General features: G+C 36.8%; 4 protein-coding genes across 4 annotated transcripts; 3 read left to right on the top strand and 1 right to left on the bottom strand.

The window, feature by feature from the left end:
- The first annotated feature begins 1754 nt into the window (after nucleotides 1–1754).
- On the top strand, nucleotides 1755–4032 carry LOC109159908 (cysteine-rich receptor-like protein kinase 2). The gene is made up of 6 exons (XM_019308017.1): nucleotides 1755–1846; nucleotides 2018–2823; nucleotides 2907–3005; nucleotides 3079–3218; nucleotides 3319–3529; nucleotides 3725–4032. The coding sequence occupies exons 2-6, from the start codon at nucleotides 2037–2039 to the stop codon at nucleotides 4030–4032; spliced, it is 1545 nt and encodes a 514-aa protein (XP_019163562.1). The 5' UTR covers nucleotides 1755–1846; nucleotides 2018–2036.
- Nucleotides 4033–5660: 1628 nt separating this feature from the next.
- Nucleotides 5661–8657, top strand: LOC109159751 (cysteine-rich receptor-like protein kinase 2). Its single transcript, XM_019307867.1, has 8 exons — nucleotides 5661–5739; nucleotides 5935–6783; nucleotides 6895–6993; nucleotides 7087–7226; nucleotides 7308–7518; nucleotides 7610–7844; nucleotides 7944–8094; nucleotides 8178–8657. The coding sequence occupies exons 2-8, from the start codon at nucleotides 5949–5951 to the stop codon at nucleotides 8499–8501; spliced, it is 1995 nt and encodes a 664-aa protein (XP_019163412.1). The 5' UTR covers nucleotides 5661–5739; nucleotides 5935–5948; the 3' UTR covers nucleotides 8502–8657.
- A 3025-nt stretch (nucleotides 8658–11682) lies between these two features.
- LOC109160114 (protein NSP-INTERACTING KINASE 3-like) lies at nucleotides 11683–14861 on the top strand. The gene is made up of 10 exons (XM_019308277.1): nucleotides 11683–11947; nucleotides 12116–12248; nucleotides 12357–12428; nucleotides 12507–12650; nucleotides 12751–12822; nucleotides 12921–12980; nucleotides 13093–13322; nucleotides 13513–13854; nucleotides 13932–14323; nucleotides 14452–14861. Exons 1-10 carry the CDS (start codon nucleotides 11842–11844, stop codon nucleotides 14761–14763), a joined length of 1863 nt encoding a protein of 620 aa, XP_019163822.1. The 5' UTR covers nucleotides 11683–11841; the 3' UTR covers nucleotides 14764–14861.
- Nucleotides 14856–17538, bottom strand: LOC109160110 (cysteine-rich receptor-like protein kinase 2). The gene is made up of 7 exons (XM_019308273.1): nucleotides 16711–17538; nucleotides 16499–16597; nucleotides 16286–16425; nucleotides 15979–16189; nucleotides 15543–15777; nucleotides 15300–15450; nucleotides 14856–15216 (listed from the first exon to the last, which is right to left on the bottom strand). Exons 1-7 carry the CDS (start codon nucleotides 17462–17464, stop codon nucleotides 14893–14895), a joined length of 1914 nt encoding a protein of 637 aa, XP_019163818.1. The 5' UTR covers nucleotides 17465–17538; the 3' UTR covers nucleotides 14856–14892.
- Between the last annotated feature and the right edge of the window lie 5533 nt (nucleotides 17539–23071).

The raw sequence follows: 23071 nt of genomic DNA on the forward strand, positions 1-23071 counted from the left end.
TAACAACAACAACAACAATAATAATAGTATGTGGTGATGGTGGTAGTATTTGTTGATGTTGGTGTTGGTGGTGTGGTGGTGGTGGTGATGGTGATGGTGCTAGTTGTTGGTATTGGTGTCAGTGTTGGTGTTGTAATATTACATCATTAAGTTTTTTGCACTGTTGGTCCCACAACTATAGTGACACTATCAAGATTGATTCGCGACTTTCAAACCTTGCAATCTTAGTCCACGACTATTGTTTTTTGTTTTTTTTTTTTGTTTTTTGTTTTTTTGCAAAAATGGTCATTCCGGCCAATTTTTCATCAAAATCTCACCGGAGGAAAAATACTCAATTTTTAGTAGGGCTGAAATCGACATTTTGCTTAAGCTTGCAATCTCAAACCACTGTTGAGTGTTGACCTCTTATTCTGACAAGTGCGAAAAAATCAAACAAAACAAAACTCCCAATTTAACCAAACACAATAATATAATTCATCGTAGAATTTCATTTTTATTCACCTTAAGAACCAGAGAGTAAAATAGTATTCATATTACATTTTACTTATTTTTATTGTTTGAAGCTGATGGGGCCAAGGGACCCCGTGACCTATTTTATTGAGAAAGTCTGGACTCAAATGGAGTGGTGAATGAAAGAGGTTGGTTCAAATGTTGTTGGGCTATAAAGGCATGGTGATCCAAAAAGTCATGGCTTGGAGCTTGGAGTAAAATAGTAAAGGGAGATGGTATCGAATCGAACTCGCAGACCTCCTTACCACGCACAACACAAACTACTAGGCCACTCCATTACTTGTTTACCAAGACGCTACTTCTTATATTTAGTACTACATTCATGGGTGGGCAGATTTACTAACCCGTCACGACCGGCCACCACCCTCGGCGGGCCTGGGGTACGGTGCCCCGTGGTGTGGCGACGACACCCCGCCGTAAGGGGGGGGGGGGGGGGCAGTATTGAAGACGTACATGCGCGTGACTAGTGTGGTGAAGATGTGTTGATGCAGGTGGAGGGACGGCGTGGACATGAAGATGTGCTGATGCAAACGGAGGGATGACAGGTGGTCGCACAGCTGATGGTATGTAGTCGCATGACGCATGGCTTATGGGGTGCTGGTCGCATGGTGGCATGGCGGGGTGCTAGGCTGCTAGCTACATGGTATGGAGGCAAGCAGGAAGTCTGGTGACGTGGGCAGCATGCATGTAGTCAAGGTTGGAGGTTGGGCGATGTGGGGCACATGGTTGGCGGAGGTTGGTTCTCAGAAATGACGTACACGTGGACGCCATCCGGAGTCTGGGTGACAGTATAAAAGGGGAGGGGTCGGTCTGGTTATGACACACCTCAGAGACACAGATACTCATCTGGTCAAGTGGTCTAGTCGTCTTCCTCCTACTGACATATTAGAATTTGAGTCCTGTTATCGTCTCTTGGACTTTGTATTTATTTTATTGGGCCACACGCTCGTGACAATAAGATAATTATTTTCCTACTCATGTGCTATATTTCTATACACAATTTTATGATGGACTCGATACCAACAAAACCATCAACCAAACCTCACATAAAATCAAACAAACATATCATACATTTTATTTCTTCCGTGGGGGCTCCAAGAACCGTGAATACCATCGTAATTATGACACGTACGTTTTTAAAAAATAAATTAAAAATATACCATGCTGACGGTCTCTCGTGATATGAATGTCATTAAAAAAATCAGGCAACCCCATTTCCACTGACAGTCTGACTCATTCACTCCCCAGCTTAAGCCTCGATCCGATCTTGATTCAATACACTATATCCTTCATCAGATCACAACAGAAGCTTCTGCAAACCCATGGTCAAAACAAGGTGATGAATCTTGAATTAGTCAATACCCTGAATGATGCTTTAGTTTTTTATTTTCATTAGTTATAATTTGATTATATTAATGTCCTGAAAGTTAATGCTATTGAATCTGGTGTGTTATTAGTTTGGTAGGACTTACAAGTAGGATTGATTATTTTCTTTAATGAAGATCAGAACAGGCTGAGAATCAAACATGAAGGAATTGAACCCATCATTTGTTGCCTGCCTTCTTATGCTTTTACCGCATCTATCTCACTCTGATTTTGCTGTAATCCAACTCACTTGTGGACACAAACTGGAACATAATACCACCACTTTTGTCCCAAACTTAGTTGGTATGTTTGCTGGCATTTCTAAGCAAATAACAAATCAAGGGTGGGGAGTTGCTATACATGGCATAGGATCGGGTGCTGTCGTCTATGGATTAGCGCAATGCTATGGATATCTTTCTGTACATGATTGTGACTTGTGTTATGCTGAAGCTCGCTCTGTACTACCTGTGTGCTATCCTTTCAATGGGGGAAGGCTTTATCTCGACGGTTGTTTCATGCGAGTCGAAAATCACACCTTCTTTAAAGAGGCATTAGGACCAGAGGACAGGCATGTTTGTGGGAACATCACTAGAAATGATTCTGTGTTTGGAGAGACAGTTAGGAGGGCAGTGTTGCGAGCGGCTTCAAATGCGTCTAAAAATACTGGATATGCAAAGGTTGAGTTGCCTGTTTCTGGGAAGAACAATGAGACTGTTTATGTTGTTGCTAATTGTTGGAAAACTTTGAATAATAATAATTGCAGAGAATGTTTGGGGAATGCATCTAGGTCCATGCTGCAATGCTTGCCTTTGTCTGAGGGTCGTGGTTTGTACACTGGATGCTTCATCAGGTACTCGGACACCAACTTTCTTGGTCCTATTATCTCTAATGGTGGCTTAAATAGGACCAATGGAGACTTAAATAGGACTAATGGAGGCTTATCGAGAGGTAGGCTTTTTCCTGCTGGCTGGTCTTTAGGCATTAGGTTTGGTTTTCTTGGAACTTAGCTTGTGTGCTTATGACTGTTACAGGGAGATTAGTAATGATTGTAGTTGCAGTTGTATGTTTTGTGATAATTTGGACTGTAATTGGTGTTTATATCAAGCGCAAAAGAATAGAGAAGAGAAAAGGTAAACACTTTTAGTTTCTCTAATCAACATAACTTCGACTTTAACCCAAACATATTAATCTCAATCTTTCCAGCTCCAAATGATGCCCAAAAATTAGCCAAGATTCTTTGTAATAGCAGCTTAAACTTCAAGTATTCCATACTTGAGAAAGCCACCGGGTCTTTTGATGAAACCAACAAGCTCGGGCAAGGTGGATTTGGTTCAGTTTACAAGGTTAGATCGAGTTCATACTCTCCATTCACAACTTAACAAGAGTTACTTCTATTCACTTGTGTCTGATCATATCTAAGCTTATAGTTGATCTACAATGCAGGGTGTTCTACCAGATGGTAGAGAGGTTGCAGTCAAAAAACTGTTGTTCTACAGCACAAAACGAGCAGAAGACTTCTACAACGAAGTCAACATTATTAGCAGTATCGAGCACAAAAATCTTGTCAAGTTGTTGGGGTGCAGCTTCTCTGGTCCCGAAAGCCTTCTTGTATATGAGTTGCTTCCAAATAAGAGTCTTGATCACTTCATTTTTGGTTAGTCGCTATATGTTACATCGGTATTAGACTATCTCTTTTTCTTTTTTTGGTTAGGCTATGAGGTGACCTAAATAGGCTTTAACTATATAGGAGGTACCTTTAAGCCCGTACCATACTGATACTATCTCTTTTGCCATGCTGTTGTGGATTTGTTGACACTACAATCTCAATTGTTTACATCAAAATTCGCAGATCCTGAAAAGGGTAAAATGCTAAACTGGAATATGAGATTCAACATCATCACAGGAATTGCAGAAGGCTTGATCTACCTCCACGGAAACTCAAGGAAACGCATTATTCACAGGGATATAAAAGCCAGTAATATCTTATTAGACTCGAGGCTCCATGCCAAGATAGCTGATTTTGGATTAGCTAGATCTTTTCAAGCGGACAAGAGCCATATAAGCACTGCAATTGCCGGAACATTGTTAGTATTACCTATTGCTATCAACTATCAACCAAATTCTCAAATGACCTTTGAGTGTCTATGTAGTGGCTGATTATGTTGTTAAATGCGAAGGGGGTATATGGCTCCGGAGTATGTGGCTCGTGGACAGCTGACAGAGAAGGCAGATGTTTACAGTTTCGGAGTACTATTGCTGGAAATTGTTGCCGGAAGACAGAATAACAAGTGCACAACTCCTGAAGACTCTGGCAGCTTAGTTAACATAGTAAGTCCAAAAACTATGTTATTTGGTTGTAAATAAACCTTAGGCCTTTCATAACTGTTCAAAACCACAGGTTTGGCTCCATTTCCAGCAGAGGGCAGTGGAGGAACTGTTTGATCCAAATTTGATGCTGCATAACTGTGGGAATAGCGTAAGAAGTGAGGCGTCGAGGGCGGTTCATGTAGGGCTCTTATGTACCCAAGAAATTCCATCACATAGGCCATACATGTCCAAGGTATTAGAGATGCTGATGAAAAAGGAGGAACATTTACCTACACCCACTAAACCGGCCTTCACATATGAGAACTCTATAGAAGGTGATGGTGCTACAAATGCTACCATTTCCCAAAGCTCTTTCTACCCTAGATGACGTTTTTGCTCAATTTAGTCCCTAACTACGAAAACCTTACCTAAAAGAGTCTATGAGGACTGAGGTATTCTCATTCTTTCAATGTGTTGGCACTAAATTAGTTAGGTTAAGGTTGAAAGAATTAAAAATCCCTCCTCTCTGTCCTTCTTCGCAACCCTAGCAAAGAATGATTCTGTTGGGCATCAACTGAGTTGACCGAGTTGACAAGTTCATCACTTGCTCAATTTGAGAAGTGACATTGTAACTTAATATGGAGTGATGCAGTTAAATGATTAATGTCTTCTCAATGACGTGATATCAATATCATTAACAAAAAATGAGGCAAGCCCATTTCCTCTTACTCATTAACTCCCCCTGTGTTGTTATATCATGAATCACGATTCACCTTATATTATTAACTTTAATATAGAAATTGTGTGTATTCAGTTAACATATTATGTAATTGGATGGATATAATATGTTAACATCAGACATATAATATGTAAACCGCATCTTATGTATATACAATTAATATATTATGCATCTATAACTGATATATTACTCCGTATGTATCTATAATTAATATATTATATGTCATATAATTTATTAATTGTATATATATAATTTGAATGTGATTTTGGATGAAGATGATGGTATAATTTGCCCCTGCGTCACAATACCTTCATGACTTCCTCCATGAAACCATAATTTAAAAAAAAAAAAAAAAAAAAAAAAAAAAAAAAAAGCCATCAAGCTAAGCAAGAATAAGTCAGATTCAACTTTCAAACCATTTTAATTTTAACGAATTGTTTTTCCATTCGTGGGTCCTAAATAATCCTAAAAAATCAAACTTTTCAAAGTGTGGTTATATATATGTATTATTTTTCAAATAAATAATTATTATAATTGGAAAAGTAATGTTATATATCCTTTTTATATTTTGTTTTCTCAGGATGTAGTTATGTAGCAGTATTTAATTGATAACTAAATTCGTTTTTAATTAGTATGTTAGATGGGGACATTTATAAAGAGAATTTTTGTAATTACAAGTGTTAAGCCTCCAATCTTGACTCAGTATCCATACTTGTTCTGTGTCTCAAGAAGCTAAGGAAGAATTAATTAAGTACATCCTTCATCAATCATCATATCAGAACAGAAATTTCTGTAAACCCATCCATGTCCAAAAGAAGGTGATTAATCTTGAATTAGTCAATACCATGCTTTCTATTTCAATTCCCTGAGACGCTGAATATAAAGATGTTTTTTTATTTTGATTAATATTAATTTGATTATATTTCCTGAAAGTTAATGGTATTGAATCTGGTGTGTTATTAGTTTAGTAGGACTTACAAGTAAGACTAATTATTTTGTTTACTGAAAAACAGGCTGAGAATCAAACATGAAGGAATTGAACCCATCATTTGTTGCCTGCCTTCTTATGCTTCTTCTTCTGCTTTTGCCACATCAACATGTATCTCACTCTGATTTTGCATCTGTAATCCAACTCACTTGTAGAAACAAACTGGAACATAATACCACCAGTTATGTCCCAAACTTAGTCGATGTGCTTGAAAGCATTTCTAAGCAAATAACAAATCAGGGGTCAGGACTTTTTACAAATGGCTTAGGACCGGATGCTGTGTATGGATTAGCGCAATGCTATGGATATCTTTCCTTACATGATTGTGTATTGTGTTATGCTGAAGCTCGCACTGTACTACCTCAGTGCTTTCCTTTCAATGGGGGAAGGCTTTATCTTGATGGTTGTTTCATGCGAGTCGAAAATTACCCCTTCTTTAAAGAGGCATTAGGACCAGAGGACACGCATGTTTGTGGAAACAGCACTAGACATTCTGTGTTTGGAGAGACAGTTAGGAGGGCAGTGGTGCAAGCGGTTTCAAATGCGTCTAACAATACTGATTATGCAAAGGTTGAGTTGCCTGTTTCTGGGAGGAACAACGAGACTGTTTATGTTGTAGCAAATTGTTGGAAGATTATGGATAATTGCGGAGAATGTTTGGGGAATGCATCTAGGTCTTTGCTGCAATGCTTGCCTTGGTCTGAGGGTCGAGCTTTGTACACTGGATGCTTCATGAGGTACTCGGACACCAACTTTCTTGATTCCACTAATGGGGGCTTAAATGGCACTAATGGTGGCTTGTCAAGAGGTAGGACAATTGATCTTCATTCCACTAATGGAGGCTTAAATACAACTAATGGTGGCTTATCCAGAGGTAGGACAATTCATAAATCAAGGCTTTTTCTACTATGTCGATGAAGGAGGATTATATGTTTGTTGCTGGTCTTAGGTTTGGTTTTCTTGTAACTTTGCTTGTGTGTTACAGGGAAAGTAATAATCATTGTCGTTGCAGTAGTATGTTCGGTAATAGTTTGGATTGTAATTGGTCTTTATATCAAGCTCAAAAGAATGGAGAAGAGAAAAGGTAATCACTTTCTTTTAGTTTCTCTCTCCAATCAACATATCTTCAACTTTAACCCAAACTCAGAAAACATTATAACATTCTCAATCTCTCCAGGATCAAATGGTGCCCAAAAATTAGCAATGTTGCTTCGTGATAGCAGCTTAAACTTCAAGTATTCTATACTTGAGAAAGCCACAGGGTCTTTTGATGAAGCCAACAAGCTTGGGCAAGGTGGATTTGGTTCAGTTTACAAGGTTAGACTTCAATTACTCTCAATTAACAACTTAACAGGAATTACATCTATTCACTTCTGTCTGATCATATCTACAATGCAGGGTGTTCTACCAGATGGTAGAGAGGTTGCCGTCAAAAAGCTGTTGTTCAATACCACAAAACGAGCACAAGATTTCTACAACGAAGTCAACATTATTAGCAGTATTGAGCACAAAAATCTTGTCAAGTTGTTGGGGTGCAGCTTTTCTGGTCCCGAAAGCCTTCTTGTATATGAGTTGCTTCCAAATAAGAGTCTTGATCAATTCATTTTTGGTGATTCTCTATATATTAAACTATCTCTTTTGCCATGCTGTTATTGATATGTTAACACTAAAACCTCAATTGTTTACATCTAAATTCACAGATCCTGAAAAGGGTAAAATACTAAACTGGAATAAGAGATTCAACATCATCACTGGAATTGCAGAAGGCTTGATCTACCTCCACGAAAACTCAAGGAAACGCATTATACACAGGGATATAAAAGCCAGCAATATCCTGTTAGACTCGAAGCTCCATGCCAAGATAGCTGATTTCGGATTAGCTAGATCTTTTCAAGCGGACAAGAGCCATATAAGCACTGCTATTGCCGGAACATTGTTAGTATCACCTATTGCTATCAACTATCAACCAATGATGACCTTTCAGCTTCTATGTAGTGGCTAACTATATTCTATATATGTTGTTAAATACTGAAGGGGGTATATGGCTCCGGAGTATGTGGCTCGTGGACAGCTGACAGAGAAGGCAGATGTTTACAGCTTCGGAGTACTATTACTGGAAATTGTGGCCGGAAGACAGAATAACAAGTGCACAACTCCTGAATACTCTGCCAACTTAGTTAACATAGTAAGTCCAAAAACATTGATATTTGGTTTTAAATAAACCTTAAATTTGATCCATAGGCCTTTCATAACTGTTCAAAACCACAGGTTTGGGTGCATTTCCAGCAAGGGACAGTGGAGGAACTATTTGATCCAAATTTGATGTTGCATAACTGTGGGAATAGCGTTAGAAGTGAGGCATCGAGGGTGGTTCATGTAGGGCTCTTATGTACCCAAGAAATTCCATCACGGAGGCCTTACATGTCCAAGGCATTAGAGATGTTGATGAAAAAGGATGAACATTTACCTACACCCACTAAACCGGCCTTTACATATGAGAAATCTATAGAACTTTGTGAGGCTGCTGGGCTTAGAGAAGGTGATGGTGCTACAAATGCTACCATTTCCCAGAGCTCTTTCTATCCCAGATGACGATTTATTGGCATGAAATTGGCTGAGTTGACAGCAAATGCTTTATTACATGAAGTGCGTTTACATTTTCGTATCGAAAATGTCTTCAAATGATTCTTTGGAGTTGTTTAAGAGATTGTAATAGAGAAAAATGAGATATACAGGGAAATGTAATGCTTTGTACGTAACATACCCTATATGTACAGATGAAATTTCTGATAGACAGATGCTGCATATATGTCAACACTGTTGTGAGAATACTGACTTTCATATTTTTGGTTGATGGGTATGTGGAAAGGCAATCTGAACCATCTCTTCTAATTCAATTCAATTCTCTTTTGGAATTGGGTTTTAGATATTTATCTGGGAATAAGTTCTTCTCATCAAATTTGGGTGCCTAAAAAATCATGACCACATAACACAAGTCACAAGGTATTAGAGCATCTCAATAGTTGCATACTTGTATTTGTTGAAGAGTTTTTGTGGATATGATTAGGAAAGAGAAAAAATGAAGGAAAAAGAAAAAAGAAAAAAAAATCTGAAAAAAACAAATTTAAAAAAAATAATTAAAAAAAGTAAAGATTTAGGCTAGGTCTTAGATTTGCGCCTCACGCGATACATCGATGCTTTTCTTCTTTCTTGGCGAGGCCTATTGCAAAGCTAAAAATCATATCTCCCCGCAAATTTTATACCTATGTATACTAATTATGTGCCTAAGTCATATTTAAAAAATAAGTAAATGAGTTAATACCCAAAATCGTCCTCGACTATAGTGATTTTTCTCAATTTCGTCCTAAACGACTTTGGTGATCTAATATCTTCCCAGACTTTTGTGTTTCGCTCAATTTAGTCCTCCATTTGTTATTCCGTCAAATTGGTGTTAAATTATAAGGACAATTCAGTAATGTCAATATTGATCTCTCTTTACTTTCAACTTGTGAAGTGCGAAATTCCTCTTTCTTGTACGAATTACACCCAGATTTACTCCCGGACCTGCAAATCAAATTTTATATTCGCAGTTTTAAGAGTAATTATGGAGTAATTCGTAAAAAAAAAAAGGATTTTGCAGTTCACATGTCTATGAGTAAAGAGATGCCAATATTAAAATTATTGAATTGTCTATTTATTTAACACCAAATGGACAGAATAACAAATGAGGGACTAAATTGAACAAAAACACAAAAATCTAGGACTAAATTGAGCGAAACACAAAAGTCTGGGACGATATTAGGTCACCAAAGTCGTTTAGGACGAAATTGAGAAAAACCACTATAGTCGAGGACGATTTTGAGTATTAACTCATAAGTAAATATATAACATGTGTATATGTCTTGTATTATGATTTTTTGTGTATTGTGCTATGAAATATTGTACGACTTGTACCTTACAAGTATAAATTATGTATCTCATCATTTCAATTCAATATCCATAATAGTATGTGGACCCTGGTCCATCATTGCCTTCCACTAGTCCTCCCTCCCTCTTGTTATGTCGGATTCTCATCATCCCCACACCATTCTCCATTCTCCTCTCAAGTCCACATCATGTGTCACTTTCATATAAGACAACAAAAATTGATATTAATATTAATTCAAAATTTTAAAAATAGTAACACTCATTTTATTAATTAATAATAAAAATAATATTTTACACTTTCTTTTTACAAATCATATAATAAAATAATAATACATTCTAGTACGAGTAATATAATATTTTGTTAGGATTAACTCCAACTAAGTTGGTCAAATGTTAACTTGATAATCACAATTTCACAATTCATTAGTCAGAAATTTTTTATCTTTTTCAATGATTTTCAAATTCAACTTTTTTTTAATATATATTTAATAAAAATTTTAATAGAATTTTTTATTATATAAAATTTAGTAAAAATTTGAATTATAATTTATAAATAAAATCAAATTAAATCATTCCACTCTTCTTTTTTTTTTTTTTTTTTGAATGCTACCGATTTCTATTACACACAGAGTCAACGTCTCCACTGAAGCTTGATCTCATGACCTCCCACATGAAAGAAGTCACTACATATCACCTGAGCACAAGGTGCTTGGTCATTCCACTCCTCTAATGTTCAATCATATCATATAATATAAAAGATAATGTGTAGTGCCCTACACTTATCCCTCGCAAACTTGTCACTTTCTAATTTGACGAATTTGAAAAAAAAAAAAAAAGAATCAATTAAAACTTGCGATATCAAGAGTGACAAGTTTGTGACCTATAAATATAGAGGCGCTAAGCATTTTGCTAAGAGTTCTACTATATGTCTATATGTACTCCCTATTTCTAGTACATTACTTTTACTCTCTTATGTGACAATTGGTGATTAGCTATGAGTAAAATTTGGGAGTAAGAGTAATATTTTCCAACATGTAATAATCAGTTTTTATTTTTTTAAAAAAAACTTATTTTTCTCTATTCAAAACTGTCCATATCTTCAGTCTGTGAGGTCCATACCTTATATTTTGGCCTTTTGGTGTGCTTGTATTCTTCTTGGTATTGTGAACTTTTTAGGATATGGTGGTGGGAGAAGTGAAGAAAGAAAGGGAAGAAGAAGCAATAGCTAAACCTGAAAACCAGCAAAAATTACCCTGGTGGAATTTGTAGGGATCAGTTAAGAAACAGAAATCTCATCCCAAACATTCCCAGATCTCAAGAAAAATTCCCTTTTTCTTTCTTGCTAGTTTTAAAGCTCCATCTGGCCCCCATTTAGCTTAGAATTTGTGCAATTATGCAAAAATAGAAACTCCCATTAGCTGGTTTTGAAGTCTTTTTGATTTCTTGAAAGAGACAGGCATTTGAGGTTCTTTTTTGTGGATAATTGAACCAAAAAGTGGCACTTTTATGATATATTAAGAGTTGGGTTGTGGCCTGAGAGCCATAATGTTATAAAGTTGCCTGCTTGGATAAGGAAAATGTGGACTCTCTGGATTTGTTTGAAAATGGTTGCCTCTCTTTGCGCTATTGTTTGCTGTGAGCACGATACAATACAAATCCTGGGCTGCCAATCTGCTAAAATTGATTGGAAATCAGTTTAGTTATCTTATTTCCTTTTATTAGTAGCTGCCATATTTATTTTAACTAATCATATTTTAGAATATTGTTTCCTCATGTAAGCTTTTAACTCTAGGGAGAATATTAAATTATCTTAGTAAGTTTGGAAATTCTTCCTCCAACTCTCTCTTCTCTTGTTAAGAACAGAATCAATCGTTCAAACTCTGTCTCTCATATGCCCATAACGAGGAGTATAACTTGTGAACATATCAGAGCATTCTTTTAAGAAAAAGTTAAGTTTTTGCTGAGAGGGTAAAGTGTTTCTTCCAGAAGGATATAAAGAGAGATTATGGCAAGAAAGTGGTGTATACTCTATGAAGTTCTGGGCTTTGTGCTCTGGGTATTTATAGAGAGTTCTTTTGCTACTCTTTCCCCTACTGGTGTAAACTATGAAGGTTAGCTTCTATTTTGGAGTTTTTTAATTGTTTAATTGTTTAATTTTACCACTGTCAACTGGGGTTTCATCCTATGCATGCATTTAATGATGTAACTCATAAATATTGTACCCATGAATACTCCACCCCCTCCCTGCCAATGACAAAAAGGCTTTAAATTTCTTGTAGTGGTTGCTTTGATGGCTATAAAGACCTCTTTACATGATCCTTACAATGTTCTGGAGAACTGGGATGTTAATTCTGTAGACCCCTGCAGTTGGAGAATGGTCACCTGTTCCCCCGATGGCTATGTTTCTGCTTTGTAAGTAATCTAAGGAGCATTCTTGGCAACACGTATCAGATTATTCGATGCGTATAAGGTTACTTCATTACTGATAATGACAACCATAATGTCGTTTTTACTCATCAGGGGTTTGCCAAGTCAGAGTTTATCTGGCACGTTGTCACCGGGAATTGGCAACTTAACTAACTTGCAATCTGTGTAAGTTTTTAGCATATTGTTCTAATTAGGTATATTTGAATCTTTACCTTTTCTGCTAAAATGCCATTGTTTATATAGGCTGCTGCAAAACAATGCTATTTCTGGTCCTATTCCCGCCAGTATTGGGAAGTTAGGAAAACTTCACACGCTCGATCTCTCCAACAACGAATTCAGTGGTGATATGCCCAGCTCTCTCGGGGACCTGATCAATTTGAACTACTTGTAAGTTTCAGGAAATTGTGCTAAAATAAATCACCGAAAAATTCTACGATTGATGAACTAATGTTGCACGATTGTTTTGTTCTTCTTTTGGTCAAATCAGGCGATTGAACAACAATAGTCTTACGGGACAAGTCCCTGAATCTCTATCTAATGTTGGCGGCCTTGCACTTGTGTATGTCTCCGCGTGCTTTTCTATTTCACAGTTTGAAACATGTCTTTCGAATAACCTATAATCTGGTTGTTAATGTTGTTAATTAATGTTGTCTTTAGGGATGTTTCGTTTAATAACCTCAGTGGTAGCCTTCCAAAATTATCAGCTAGAGCTTTCAAGTGAGTAGCTCGCTTCACACTAGCATACTCACTAATTTCATAAAGAAAAAGAAAAAGAAAAAACGAGCATTGAAGTTATTGACTTATTTCCCTTCTCCTCTGTGGCTTTTAGAGTCGTTGGCAATCCTTTAATTTGCGGGGAGAGTTCTGTGGATAATTGCTCGCTTGTCTATCCAGAACCGCTGTCCTTTCCACCAGATAGTGATAAAGGTGGGGCAAGCCATCGTGTGGCGATTGCTTTTGGTGCGAGCTTTGGCATTGCTTTCTTAATCATCATAGTCGTCGTGTTGCTTATCGGATGGCGCTATCGACATAACAAACAGATCTTTTTTGACGTCAATGGTGAGCGTTTTTCGTTTTGTCTTAATTTCTGAAACGTTTATTTGGATGGTAATTACTTCATGCATCTAATCTATGGTTCTGTTGTTCTTATTATATAGAAATCACGTTTTTCTCTTATCACATAGTCCCTCGAGTCCTTGACTGTTAAATTTATATAGTCTGTATCTCAGCATTATTTGTTAATTGGCAGAGAAACACGATGCCGAGTTTTGCCTGGGGAATTTGAGAAGGTATGCCTTCAAGGAACTGCGGGCTGCAACGGACCATTTCAACCCGAAGAATATTTTAGGGAAGGGAGGATTTGGTATAGTCTACAAGGGGTGTTTAAATGACGGGACTACTGTGGCTGTTAAACGGTTGAAGGACTATAACGTTACTGGTGGCGAAATTCAATTCCAGACAGAAGTAGAGATGATTAGTTTGGCTGTCCATCGCAATCTTCTCCGCCTTTCGGGATTCTGTTCAACTGAAAACGAAAGGCTTCTTGTCTATCCCTTCATGCCAAATGGCAGCGTGGCATCGAGATTAAAAGGTTAGCAAAACTTCGGGCTGAGGTGTTTGTAACTATAGATACGGGTTGTTTGATCAATTATTATTTTGCTTCGACAGATCATGTGAATGGTGAGCCTATATTGGACTGGTTAAGAAGGAAAAGGATAGCGTTAGGAATAGCACGGGGTTTGGTGTATTTGCACGAGCAGTGTGACCCGAAAATCATCCACCGTGATGTCAAAGCAGCCAACATTCTACTGGATGAATACTTCGAGGCAGTTGTTGGGGATTTCGGGTTGGCAAAGCTCTTGGATCACCGCGAGTCTCACGTGTCTACTGCTGTCCGTGGAACTATTGGCCACATCGCTCCAGAATACTTATCGACAGGCCAATCTTCCGAAAAGACTGATGTGTTTGGGTTCGGGATCTTGCTTCTTGAGTTAATTACTGGCCAGAAAGCTGTTGAATTCGGGAAAGGGACAAACCAGAAAGTAGTAATGCTTGATTTGGTATGTTTCCCCATTTTCTTGCACCTTTGGTCACATTTTATAATCTGGAAATGGAACATTATATTTTTGCATTTAGTATTGATCTGCATTCTTAGTGTTCTATCTAGTTCACTGTGCATTTTGTTTAGGTAAAAAGGCTGCATCAAGAAAGGAAGTTGAGCTTAATGGTGGACAAAGATCTGGGAACCAATTTCGACAGGATTGAATTAGAAGAAATGGTTCAGGTTGCCCTTCTATGCACCCAGTTTAACCCTTGTCATCGCCCGAAAATGTCTGAAGTGTTAAGGATGTTGGAAGGTGATGGCTTAGCCGAAAAATGGGAGGCTTCACAGCGAGCTGAAACTCCAAGGCATGGAAATACGGTGCCACAAAGATACTACGACTTGATAGAAGAATCTTCTCTAGTCGTCGAAGCAATGGAACTTTCTGGACCTAGATAACAGCCTGCATTCCATTCTTGAAGCCAGAAATATTCTTGTCTTGTTGATAGGTATAAGGTATTGATTTGTAAAAAGATAATGAAGCTGTGTAAGTAATAGCAGATTAGTCAATTTCATGGCAGTAAAACGTCATCTGGGGTAGAAAGAGCTCTGGGAAATGGTAGCATTTGTAGCACCATCACCTCCTCTAAGCCCAGTAGCCTCACAAAGTTCTATAGATTTCTCATATGTGAAGGCCGGTTTAGTGGGTGTAGGTAAATGTTCATCCTTTTTCATCAACATCTCTAATGCCTTGGACATATATGGCCTCCGTGATGGAATTTCTTGGGTACATAAGAGCCCTACATGAACCACCCTCGACGCCTCACTTCTAACGCTATTCCCACAGTTATGCAGCATCAAATTTGGATCAAACAGTTCCTCCACTGACCCTTGCTGGAAATGCACCCAAACCTGTGGTTTTGAACAGTTATGAAAGGCCTATGGATCAATTTTAAGGTTTATTTAAAACCAAATATCAATGTTTTTGGACTTACTATGTTAACTAAGTTGCCAGAGTATTCAGGAGCTGTGCACTTGTTATTCTGTCTTCCGGCCACAATTTCCAGCAATAGAACTCCGAAGCTGTAAACATCTGCCTTCTCTGTCAGCTGTCCACGAGCCACATACTCTGGAGCCATATACCCCCTTCAGCATTTAACAACATATATAGTTAGCCACTACATAGAAGCTGAAAGGTCATCATTGGTTGATAGTTGATAGCAATAGGTGATACTAACAATGTTCCGGCAATAGCAGTGCTTATATGGCTCTTGTCTGCTTGAAAAGATCTAGCTAATCCGAAATCAGCTATCTTGGCATGGAGCCTCGAGTCTAACAGGATATTGCTGGCTTTTATATCCCTATGAATAATGCGTTTCCTTGAGTTTTCGTGGAGGTAGATCAAGCCTTCAGCAATTCCAGTGATGATGTTGAATCTCTTATTCCAGTTTAGTATTTTACCCTTTTCAGGATCTGTCAGTTTTGACATAAACAATTGAGATTGTAGTGTCAACAAATCCACATCAGCATGGCAAAAGAGATAGTATCAGTACGGGCTTTAAGGTACATCCTAATAGTTAGAGTCTATTCAGGACAATTCGTGACCTAACAAAAAAAAAAAAAAAAGAACAAAAAAGTGATAGTCTAATACCGATGTAACATGTAGTGACTCACCAAAAATGAATTGATCAAGACTCTTATTTGGAAGCAACTCATATACAAGAAGGCTTTCAGGACCAGAAAAGCTGCACCCCAACAACTTGACAAGATTTTTGTGCTCAACACTGCTAATAATGTTGACTTCGTTATAGAAATCTTGTGCTCGTTTTATGTTGTTGAACAACAGCTTTTTGACGGCAACCTCTCTACCATCTAATAGAACACCCTGCATTGCAGATAAAATATAAGCTTGGACTTCATCAGAGACAATCAAGTCAGTAGAAGTAAATATTGTTGATTGAGAGTATGAACACAATCTAACCTTGTAAACTGAACCAAATCCACCTTGTCCTAGCTTGTTGGCTTCATCGAAAGACCCAGTGGCTTTCTCAAGTATGGAGTACTTGAAGTTTAAGCTGCTATCCCAAAGGATCTTTGCTAATTTTTGGGCATCATTTGGAGCTGGAAAGATTGAGATTAATATGTTTGGGTTAAAGTTGAAGTTATGTTGATTAAAGAAACTATAGCTGTTTACCTTTTCTATTGTCTATTCTTTTGCGCTTGATATAAAGACCAATTACAGTCGAAAGTATGACAGAACATACAACTGCAACTACAATGATTATTACTTTCCCTGTAACATAACAGTCATAAGGACACAATAAGCTGATGCCTAAAGACCAGCAGGAAATAAACATATAATCCTCATCAACGCAGTAGAAAAAGCCTTGATTTATGATATCCTACCTCTTGATAAGCCTCCATTAGTCGTATTTAAGCCTCCATGAGTGGAATCAAGAAAGTTGGTGTCCGAGTACCTGATGAAGCATCCAGTGTATAACGCACGACCCTCAGACCAAGGCAAACATTGCAGCAAGGACCAAGATGCATTCCTTAAACATGCCCCACAATTGGCCACAGTCTTCCAACAATTAGCAACAACATAAACAGATTCATTGTTTCTCCCAGAAACAGGCAACTCAACCTTTGCAAAGTCATTATTGCTAGAAGCATTTGAAACTGCTTGCATCACAGCCCTCCTAGCTGTCTCTTGGAACACAGAGTCGTCCTTTCTGGTGCTGTTAGTGTTTCCACAAACATGTCTGTCATCTGCTCCTAATGCCTCTTGAAAGAAGCTATAATTTTCATATCGAACAAAGCAACTGTCAAGAAATATCCGTCCCCCAACACGAGGAAGGCACCGAGGCAATCTAGTACGAGCCTCAGCGTAGCAGAATAAACAATCCTGCCCAGAAATATCCCCATAGCATTGCGCGAGCGCATATGTAAAATCGTTTGTATAAATTCCCCATCCCCGAGATGTTATTTGATAAGAAATGTTTTCAAACACAGCAACGAAGTTTGGGATATAAAAGGCAGGGCTTGTACTGTTGTTTTCACAAATCAGTACAGATGTAGGGTCACCGTCACAGTGAGATACAAGCAGAAGAATGCAGGCAAGTAATATACAACGTTGGAAAAGATGCTTCAATTCCTTCATGTTTGGATGGTTGTTTTGATTCTCAGCTCAGCCTAGATAGCCTCTTCTTCATTAAACAAAATAATCAATCTTACTTGTAAGTCCTACTAACCAGATTCAATAGCATTAACTTTCAGGAAATTAATATAATCAAACTAAAATTAATGAAAATAAAAAAAGCATCATTCAGGGTATAGTATGGTATTGACTAATTCAAGATTAATCACCTTGTGTTTGGAAATGGATGGGTTTGCAGAAATTTGTGATCTGATGAAGGATATAGTGTAGTTAATTAATTCTTCCTTAGCTTGTTGAGACACAGAACAAGTATGAAGTATGGGTACTGAGTCAACATCGGAGGCTTAACACTTGCAATTAGGAAAGTTCCCCTTATCAATTTCCCCATCTAACATGCATGCTAATCAAAAACAAATTTAATAATCAATTAAATACTACTACATGACTACATCGTGAGAAAACAAAATGTAAAAAGGATATATGACATTACTTTTCCAATTATACTAATTATTTCTTTGAAAATAATACATATCTTTATCTTTATTATTATTATTATTATAAATTATTATTATTATTATTATTATTATTATTATTATTATTATATAATAAAGCAGAATCTAGCCACAAAATTTTCTCTCCAAAATGTGAATGCATTTTGATCGAAACAAGATTAGCAAGTATGAATGCATTAATTAATTGTGTGGGTAGATGTATTTATACATATTTTTTTGAATTTATTATGTGTATTTATATTTTATAAATTATATTTTATTATTATAGCTCTATCTATATCTCGATATATATTAAAGCATAATGAAGTATGGAAAAAAGTTTATTGTGTTCAAATTTAGGAGTTTTATATTTAATATAATTTGTGTATATGTAAACACAAAAAGTAAACTTTGTATATATTCCACAAAATTCCGTGTACATCGTGTGTATAATTCAATGCAGGTACAAAATCTCTGTCTAGTCCTCTGATTCTTCACTGACGTTATTTATGGAAGTGCCTCCGGGATTCAAATAGCGTAGCCTCCAGGATTTAAGTGGCGCGTGCCTCCGGGATTTAAGTGGCGTAGCTTTCGGGATCTAAGTGGCGTGACTTCCAACAACGAGCGTCAAGAATTTAAAAATAATCAACCCTGCAAAGTTTCAAAACACCTGCAATGGATTCAAGCTACTTTAAGATCCTCAAATGCCTTCAAAAGACTTTAAGATCTTCGAGACAATCAATTCTGCAAAGCTCCAAAGTACCTGCAATGGATTCAAATTGCCTGCAAAATCAACAAAAATGCCTTCAAATCTTCAAGCGTTCTTCAAATGCTCTCAACCCCTTCAAGTTCTAAGCCTTCAAGTGTGTTTTGGAATGAAAACGAAGGCCCTATTTATAACTGAAAGCTTAACCAGAATTCCTCAACCAAACCCCTTTTTAGTTAACTAATTAATTAATTAGTTAGGAAAATAAACCTTGTCCAAGATCAAGTCCAGGTTCATTATTGTATAATCTAATTCAAATTCAAATTAAATTATAATTATCTAATTCAAATATAATAAAATTAATATTATATTTAAATTATTTAAATTATAATTATAATTTAAATTCAAACATGAAATGTGCTTGGGCCAATTAATTAATTAATTCAATGACCCAAATCAAACTTAATTGGGCTAATTAAATTAAATTAATTTCCATGATCCAATTAATCAAATTGGCCCAATCATCATTCTCAACATTGGCCCAATAACACTTTAATCGGTCCATTTATCAGGTTCAAATTTTCGGTGTCTACAGTGGCAATTTATATCCTACACCACGACGCGCGTTGCACTATGCGCCCAGATGCAAAACGACGTCGTTTTAATTTTTTTTTTTTTTTTTTTTGAAATTTCCCGCCCCAGTGAATGGCAGTAGTTTTTTCTTTAAAAAAAAAAAACCCGCTGTTCAAGAATGTACATAATGTTATACTAGAATACACATAATTATATACATGAATGTACATAAGTATATAACAAAATATACATACTCTTTTTAAAAGATAATACACATAATCTAACATAATACATAATAAACATAAACTTTTAACATAATACACATCAACTCTTAACATAATACACACAAATTTTCTGATTCGGATGTACATAATTGTATAAAAAGAATGTACATAATTGTATAAAAAATGTACATAACTGTATGAACCAATACACATAACTGTATGAACAAATACACATAATCCCAGCAACTTCCTATCGCGCCTCCCAAAACGACGTCGTTTTGGGAGGCGCGCGGTGCACAGTGCTATGTGCGCCGTGGTGTAGGGTATAACGTATATTCATTTAAACCTCAATTATAATTAATTTGACTCCACATATATAAAGATGAGAAATTAGATACAAAATAAATATAGTTCTTTCTTACACAAATAATCTTTTTCAAATGAATAAGTTTTTGGTGGAGATTTTCAACAAATATCGCCTGTTATTTTCTTTACAAGTTTTATTTCAATACGTTAGTTATATAATTAAAGTACTTATTTCAAATTCAAATTCCTTTCAAAAAAAAATCGAATTCAAATAATAATACAAGTAACAATAAACTTTAAAATCAACATAATAATAGCATAATTAAACTTTTAAAAATATTAAATATTACATTGTATAGTTATACTTACATTTTTAATCAAACTAATTCTGAGTTCAAGAACTCAAATACGTTTTTCTGTTTCCACAACCATTACTTTATTTGCTAATTCAGAGGATGTCAAAAATTTAATTGGTAAATTTGTTAAATTAATAATAGTTCGTGCATCACACGAGACAATTAGTAGTTGTGATACAAGGACAAATTATATCATCATCCTCATCCAAAATCACATTCAAAATTATGTATATGTAGCTAATATATTATGTGATTATAAATAAATTAAACACACATAATATATTAATTATATTACATATACATAATATATTAACTGTATATACATAAGATGCGGTTAACATATTATATGTATGATATTAACATATTATATCCCTACAATGATTTTGGATCCGGTGAGGTTAGCATTGGCAGGTGAGGTGGTGAGGCTCAATCTTGTACGTTTATTTGCATCTTTGGACGTCCTGGATCTATTCTAACTAATTACCGCGTGCGCTGCTTAATTTGTAGATTTAGGGGCAAGGATGTCTTTTTCATTGTATTTTTATTAGACTGCAATAATTACTACCGGATTTTGTGGGCTTGTGCAGGTTAATTATGGTTAAATAAGATTTTATGATTTGTATTTTTTAATTCCCGTCTCTTCCCCTTCTTTTCTTTGAGGTTTCCGTTTCGTCTTCTCGAAAGCCTGCCCGACTCGTGCGATCTTCTCTCCGGTGCGATTCTTCTCAGTATGTGCTCTATAATCAAGCGTTGACGCCGGCCTGCTTTCCTCGTGCCGTTCACGCAGTCGTCATAGCGGGTTCTACCAACCGGCAGACCAAGCGTCAGAGGGAGGGGGCGGGGGGGGGGGGGGGGGGGGGGGGTCTTCCGGTAGCCGCGGTTATGTGTTTGGTGTTTCTTTGCTTATTTTTTTCTTGTGCTGATGTTGCATGTCTACGGCGACAAGTCCAATGTCGGAGGTTCCGGGGTTGGGGTTTATTTTTGGGTGTGTACTCCATCTGGTGCATTGCTAGTTTTTTTTTTTTTTTTTTTTTTTTTTCGTGTAATGTCATTTTCCGACCTGCAAGGTCTGTGCATGACCGTGGTTTTGACCGGTTTAGGGGGGGGGGGTGGGGATTGGGGGTTTTTGCTGGGGATGATTGGTGGTGGGTGGATAGGGTTTGGCAAGGGAGGTGTGTGTGTTGCGTTGATTATTATTATTATTATTATTTTCGGGTTCTGTCCGGCTGGGGGGTGGAAATCGTTTTTTTCCCCTTCTTTTTGTGCGTTTGATGCCTTTGGCGTCGGTATTTCCAGTTGGGTTCGGCTGGGGAGGGGGGTTCATTGTGTGTGGGTGCTGGGAGATTGTGCTGGCGTTCTTGGTGCTCCGGGATGGCGGTGATTGCTGGTGAATGGTTCCAGTCCCCTTTTTTTTTTTATGACTTTATTATTGTATGGGTGTTGTGTGTGGTCCACGTGAGGTTTAGGAAGTGGTGGGTGCAGTATCGTGTTTCCGCCTTCCTGGTGATTGGTGTCTGGTTCACTTAGTTGATATTTTGCTTTAATTTGGTGGTTTAGTTGAGAGGATTTCCTTTTGTAGATGTTTCATTGGCACACCTGAATTTGATACCTTTTTTTTTTTTTTTTTTTTTTTTTTTTTTTTTTTTTTTTTTTTTTTTTTTTTACGTATAATTGCTAAGGAAATGAAAGCTGAATTTTGGTTTCCCTTAGGTGCAAGAAATTTTCAAATTACATGAAAAGCAATCTGGCAGAGCTCTTAGAAAGAAGAACAACCAATGATGCATAGTGTGCCTTGGCTGTTGTAGCTGATGCTTTGATGATAAGCCCTTACTCAGAGAAGTTACTTGAAATGAAAGCATGTGCTCTTCTTATGGTTTGTATTCCTGAGAAATAAGACTTGATAACTTAAATTTTTATAGGCAAGTAATTGACGAAAACGTCTCTCATTTTCTGTGTTTTAGCTTAACTGCAATGATAATTCACAGCTGCATACAAAGAAGCAATTCAGCTATGTGAGCAGACATTTACTTGTGGTGAGTTACACTTCCACTTCAGATTCTGAGCCAGCAAACTTGGGTGCTTCTACCAAACAGAGGAGTGATTCACATAGGTTTTGGCGTTATTTAGTAACTGTCAAATCCTACTTTCATCTGGGAAAGCTTGAGGAATCTGTTTTTTTTTTTTTTTTTTTTTTTTTTTGAAAAAGCAAGAGAAATAAGTGTCTCCCACAAATGGGTAATATTATCATGTTATAGGGATTTAGGTTATATGCAATGCTTTTGCTATATATACTTCCATGATCACCATTGTCCTTTGATTTTGGAGAAGACGTTTGTGTTTTTAAGCCAGATGCATTGACATTCATGCTTCTATTTAAAATCAATTATTTTCTTTCTCAGTTGCTAAGTGGTATTGTACTTTTTCTATTTTTTATGTGCATGCCTATGTTGTTTGTTGCTTGGTGAGCTTAAATTCTTTTCTTAGAATGCACACAAGAAAGACAAATAATATTTTTTCATTATTAACTATATGGACCTTTTCTTTTTTAAAGATTGGTGAAGTGTTTAGCTTGTAGGTGGTCCTGGAACAACATCATGTGGCCAAGTTATTTAACAAACTTGTTCTCTCTACATGGTCATTACAGTCCTTCGCCTTTTAAACTGCACGCTCCGTTACATGCCGATGCACACACTAGTCAGTATAACGCATACACCTACGGCCATGTGCGCACACGCCTAGTAGATGTGAAATACACACTACTTAGCAAATAACACCACGCTCACTACTATGCATCAACCTGCTACCATAAATGCACACACGCCAATTTGCACAATTGCACATACAAGAACCTACGAAATGTTTTAGAACCAAAATAAATTTTTTTAAAAAATACACCAATCACCATAAATGCACACACCCTAATCACGACATATGAGGAACATGATTAGCAAATG

This window comes from Ipomoea nil, unplaced genomic scaffold, assembly GCF_001879475.1.
Source record: "Ipomoea nil cultivar Tokyo-kokei standard unplaced genomic scaffold, Asagao_1.1 scaffold2845, whole genome shotgun sequence".
In the NCBI taxonomy this organism is placed as follows: domain Eukaryota; kingdom Viridiplantae; phylum Streptophyta; class Magnoliopsida; order Solanales; family Convolvulaceae; genus Ipomoea; species Ipomoea nil.